This window comes from Rhinichthys klamathensis, unplaced genomic scaffold (assembly GCF_029890125.1).
Source record: "Rhinichthys klamathensis goyatoka isolate OS25496 unplaced genomic scaffold, OSU_Roscu_1.1 h1tg000103l_1, whole genome shotgun sequence".
In the NCBI taxonomy this organism is placed as follows: Eukaryota; Metazoa; Chordata; class Actinopteri; order Cypriniformes; family Leuciscidae; genus Rhinichthys; species Rhinichthys klamathensis.
In genome coordinates, this window is record NW_026606642.1 from 6,472,901 (window position 1) to 6,478,879 (window position 5,979).

Here is a 5,979-nt window from a genome sequence, read left to right on the forward strand (position 1 = left end):
GTACAGTATAAAAACCATTATGCCTATGGAGAGTCCCCACAAAGATAGCTAACCAGACATGTGTGTGTGTGTGTGTGCGCGTGTGTGTGAGTGTGACACACACACACACACCACTGACATCAGTTTACTGATGCTGTTCCAAAATGGACTTTTTTAATTGCACATTTGAATATGTGGGTTTGCACCCAAAATGTTTTTTTTTAATGGCACATATGAATATGTTTGTTTAATGCAGTTTAAATGTCATGTGGCTGTATAAGCAATTGTGTTTTAAAATTAAAATTGAGGATAAATTAGCCTACCATTTCCTTTTGCAGTTTAACTGGCCCATTTTACCGGAACAACTGGCCCATTTTACCTGAAACTGCTCATGCAAAAAAAGTTGGCACAGCTGATGTTTCAGGAAATGTAGGGCCTAAATAATTATAAAACATCATGTCTGTTCTTTGACCACGTGTAGAAAACAACCTATATGTTTTATAATGGTGTGTGAAATCATCCCAAATTTAATGATCCATAATGTTGTGTTAATAATGTTTAACATTTGAAAATCTTACCAGATTTATAATATCCAGCTTGAATATTACACAACACCATACAGTTCTCTCTTCTTGTAGTGGATCAGACAAATGTGAGATCATAGGCGGATATCGCGGGATGATCTACACTCATGCGTTTTGTTGCTGATAAACTGGATGTAATTTAAGTTATGTTGTTTTTATATTAAAACAATTATACATTATAATGAACAAGACACTCAAAGTACTGTATCAGTTTATCAGTAATTTCCTTATACAGACATGTTTTTATAATATATATATATATATTTTTTTTTTTTGAAATATGACAACAATCAAATAACCTATATAGGTAGAGATCGCACTGTCAGAGAGTTTGGGAACATTCACACATTAAATTGGACTATATACACATAAACATATTAGAGTTTTTAAATCAAACATTTTAAAAGAGAACAATTCATCATGGTTTAAACCAATGAGCATTAAGTGTTGTCAGTGTAAGGCCTGCCCACTTGGTCCAACGACAGTTTGTGTGTGAGAGAGAGAGAGATTTTTGATTTTTTAAAAAACAATTTTATTCCATACAATCAATTCCAAAAACAATCATACACTATACACCTCAATTAAAAAATAAAGAAAAAGATAGATCCCCTTCCATCACAGCACAGAAAATATTTTTATAACACCACTGCGTTTCAAATGCTGTCATATCATTCATTAATTTATAATACTTAAAGTCAACAACAATTCTAGACTTAACATAGGCTTTAAATAGACACATAATCTCTTGGCCAAGTCTATTCTCTATTCTATTTTTCCTGCTTATATAGATTGCAAGCTTTGCTTGAACAATCACATAGTTGATTAGCTGCCATTTTACTTTTTGCTTTTGACTATACCCTGCCCCTCAAAATAAAAGCATTATGCGTGAACTTCTCTCCAAATTTTGAAAACACTTGACTCAATAAAACAAAAAGCGATTTAAGTCTTACACATTCTAAAAAACAATGAAAGACTGTTTCCCTAAGACCACAAAACACACACTTATCATTAACACTTGGATTAATAACAGAAATAAATGCATTAACTGCCACAGAACCGTGTAAAATTCTCCATTGTAAATCTCCAGATTTCTTAATCAATGGTGGTTTATAAAACACTCTCCAAAATGGTTTAATTTTTTCACCCATCCCAAGCTTTTCCTTCCAGACTGTATCAACTCTCCCATTTAAAGCAACTCTATTAAAAACTTTTACACAACACTGATAAAGAACTTTGCCCTCTACTATATCCAAATCCAAGTCTTTCAGCCCGTGAAGGTCTAGTAAAGGACCTGACATATCCTTCAAGTCCGGAGTAATTCTAATTTTTGGAACAGGATCTTCTTCATCAGGAACCTCCAAACCCTTCCCAAAATCCTTAAGTAGCGTATTTTCCCCATCCGTGAGCTTCTTCCTCCACTTTTCTACTATTGTTCCTGTGTGGCGAATTGACCTTTGCCCCAGCATCAGAGCTACTGCTGCAACATTGCTTAAGTCAGGGCCAGCCACACTGACGATTTGCCTCAGCTTCACAGTTCCAGAGGCACACAACTTCTGAGAGAGGCCTGGTACCTCATCCGTTACATCTAGACGAGCCCCTTTGACTAAGGGCTCCTCCAACAGCCAAAATAAAGAGTCTGAATTGTCCATTCTCTTGAGAGTGAAGAGTCCCCACATTTTAAAAAGTCCACAATAAAAAGGAGATAAGTTATTCAGGTTCAACTTCCTGTAATCCATAAAAAGGAGGCCAACATCAAGTCCAAGTCCCTCCACCCTTTGTAGGATGACCTTGGTCAAGTTCCTCCACACCAAATCATCGGGGCCTGTTAAAAACCTCTGAATGAATTGTAAACGAAATGTTGCCATTCTGCTTGGCAAATGGACCAAACCTTGTCCACCTTCATCTTTAGGAAGAAACAATACACTTTGTGGAATCCAGTGCAATCGATCCCAAAAGAAATCCACAAAAATTCTTTGCAGCTGAGATAATAACCCTATGGGTGGATCCACACAAAACAGTTTATGCCAGAGTATCGAAGCTACCAAATTGTTCACTATTAACACTCTTCCCCTAAAAGATAATTGTGAATGAATCCACTTCCATTTAGCCAATCTACCTACCATCTTCTCTACTACCCCATCCCAATTCTTTTGTTGTGTAATTGCATCTCCAAGATAAACTCCCAAATACTTGAGACCTCCCTTTTTCCAGGTTATTCTATCAGGTAAAACTGGTAGGCCCTGCTCCCATTTTCCTATAGCCAATGCCCCGCTCTTTTCCCAGTTAACTTTAGCAGCTGAGATAATTCCAAAGTCTCTTATAATACCCTCCATTTGGTTAATATCTCGCTGCCCATTAACCATGATTATAACATCATCAGCATAAGCTGAAACTTGAAATATATTACCATTGTACAAAGAAAAACCTTCAATTTTTGAGCGTAATTTATTCAACAAAGGCTCAATAGCCAAAGAATATAACATTCCCGATAATGCACAACCCTGTCTAATGCCCCTAAAAACCTTAAAAGGGGCACTCAAACCACCATTGATTTTCAAAACACTTTCAATGTCCTGGTACATAACTTTAATCATATTAATAAACTCCAATCCAAAATTAAAAGCATTTAAAGTTTTCCAAAGATATCTGTGCTCGACTCTGTCAAACGCCTTTTCTTGATCGATAGAAACAAGACCCAAATCAGCACCAGAAAAATTGCAAATATTTAAAATGTCCCGTATGAGGCAAACATTATCAAAAATAGATCGTCCGGGAATACAATAAGTCTGGTCAATATGGATGACTTCCCCCATCACCTTTTTCAGCCTATTAGCCAGAGCTTTAGAGCAGCGGTTTTCAATAGGTGAGGCGCGCCTCCCCTGGGGGGCGCCAAAGAGCGACAGGGGAGGCGCGAGTCAGTTTATAATACGTGACTTTTTTTTTTTCTTTTTTTTGTAAGTCGCGTTAAAACAGCATGGGTACGGGTTCCTTTTCTAATAAAGGAGTGGTTTCAGTTTAATATGTTGCAGGCTCATTTATTGGTAATAAATAATAAATTATAATGCTGTTAAATAATCTAATAATATTGGGCTTGTTTTGGAAGCTCCCGTTGCTTATTTGTCTCGCGAGAGTTGGCAACTCTGGGCGCGACACGCGAATAAAATAATAACTGTGCAGCCTTATTGATATCGGTAAATTCGTGTATTAGCTTTAAAAATTAAAATGCATCGTTTCCTTGTCCCAAGTCAACAGAAGAAAGCATTAAGAGAGGAGACAGTCACGGGACCCAGCAAAAAACGTAGGAAATATGATCCTGAGTATTTAAAGTTAGGTTTTACCTGGTCGGGGTCCGAGGCTGCACCTCTGCCGCAGTGTGTGGTCTGCAAGGAGGTGCTAGCAAATGATAGCATGAGACCATGCAAACTTCGGCGTCACATTGACACTAAGCACACGAATTTAGTGAACAAGCCAGTTGAGTTTTTTGAGAGGAAGCGTGATGATTTGCAGTCTCAAAAAAGCATAATAAAGTCGTTTGGCACCATTAACATGAAGGCGACAGAAGCTTCTTATCGTGTCGCGCTACGTATAGCGAAGGCAGGCAAACCCCATAACATCGGCGAAACATTGCTACTCCCTGCAGCTAGAGATATGTGTTCAGTGATGCTGGGAGAAGCAGCTGCTGCTAAACTTGACGCGATCCCTATCTCTGACAATACCATCCAGCGACGAATATCAGACATGGCTTGTGATGTCAAAGAGCAGGTCCTGGACTGTGTTCGTGAAAGCCCCTTTCACGCCATTCAGCTGGATGAGTCCACTGACGTCGCACACTGTGCTCAATTGATGGTGTACGTTCGCTTTATCAAAGAGCACAGTGTGCAGGAAGATTTTTTGTTTTGCGTTTCTCTACCCGCCCGCACAACAGCTGACGAACTTTTCAAGGCCTTGAATAACTTTTACCAGGCTAATTGCCTTGACTGGGGCCGGTGTTGTGGGATATGCACTGATGGGGCAAGAGCAATGACTGGCCGTCACAGCGGTCTAGTAAAACAGGTGCAGGCAGTTGCCCCTGCGGCTGTCTGGAAGCACTGCATTATCCATCGACAGGCTTTAGCAACAAAAAGGATGCCCCAAGAATTGCGTGCTGTCCTTGATGAGGCTGTCAAAATTGTGAACTTAATTAAATCGCGTGCCTTAAACGCCCGTCTGTTCTCAATCCTCTGCAATGAGATGGGCGCTCAATTCCAGCAGCTGCTCCTGCACTCCGAGGTCAGGTGGCTCTCTCGGGGCAAAGTCCTCACCAGGCTGTGCGATTTGCGCGAAGAAGTCCTCCTCTTCCTCACTGAGATTAACTCCCCACTGGCAAAACATCTGGCAGACATGAACTGGCTTGCTATGTTGGCCTATCTCTCCGACATCTTTGATAGGATCAACTCCCTCAACACCTCTCTCCAGGGCAAAGAGTGCCACGTCTTTTCGGCACACGACCAAGTGTCTGGGTTCAGGAAAAAGCTGGACTTGTGGTGTGCTCGTGTTGAACGAGGTTCGGTGGAAATGTTCCCAACCCTGGAGGATGTTGCGGAGAAGACAGGGCTGCCTCTTAACTCTGTCCAAACGGTCATCACTGCGCATTTGAATGGGTTGCGTGACCAGTTTGGCGAGTATTTTGGAGAGGACGCATTGGGAAATCAGTGGGTGAGAAATCCGTTCTCTTTCCCCGCCACACCCCGTGATGGACTGAGCCTGCAGGAAGAGGAGGCCCTGGTCGAGCTCAGCTCGAATATGGACTTGAAGCAGAGACTGGGAGAAATGCCGATCACGCGTTTCTGGTTTTCTGTGGAGAGCGAGTTCCCCCAGATCTCCACTAAGGCTACGAAAGTCCTAATCCCCTTCACCTCCACCTACTTGTGTGAGTGTGGGTTTTCCGCACTGACCATGATTAAAAACAAATACAGATCAAGGCTGCAGGTGGAGGACGACTTGCGTTTATTTCTCTCTGGAGTGCAGCCCCGCATCGAACACCTCTGCGCATCAAAAGCGCGGCCTCATTGTTCCCACTAATATGGACGATTAAATTGAAACTCACGTGTTGTCTCGAATCCATAAATTGGTTGGGTCCTAGAGGGTTGATGCCGCTCTTGTAGCGCAAATGACGTGAGTGGCGCATTTTGTTTGTTTAAAACCTTTTTGTTTAAAAAGGTTTTAGATTGTTAAAAAAAGTCATGAAAAATATGTGAATCTGTTCGATCTGATAACATGCCTTCAATGCAGTTGACGGTTAAATGTTATGTGTTCCGTGAACAAACAGCGTTGTCGTTCATTGATCAGTCAGAGCTGTCCATTGTGCTGATTTTGTTCGAGACGCTTTTTCAGCCGTTAGGTGTCGTCGTCGGTAGTTTTGCCGCCGATTACACGT

At 41.1% G+C, this 5,979-nt stretch overlaps 1 protein-coding gene across 1 annotated transcript; it reads left to right on the forward strand.

Moving 5' to 3' along the window:
* The first annotated feature begins 4,211 nt into the window (after positions 1–4,211).
* On the forward strand, positions 4,212–5,624 carry LOC130087033 (zinc finger BED domain-containing protein 5-like). The gene has a single exon (XM_056253233.1). The coding sequence runs from the start codon at positions 4,212–4,214 to the stop codon at positions 5,622–5,624; it is 1,413 nt and encodes a 470-aa protein (XP_056109208.1).
* The last annotated feature ends 355 nt before the right edge of the window (positions 5,625–5,979 follow it).

Excerpts from the sequence above, each read along its gene's own strand:
- LOC130087033 (XM_056253233.1), top strand. The coding sequence starts at position 4,212 with ATGTGTTCAGTGATGCTGGGAGAAGCAGCTGCTGCTAAACTTGACGCG.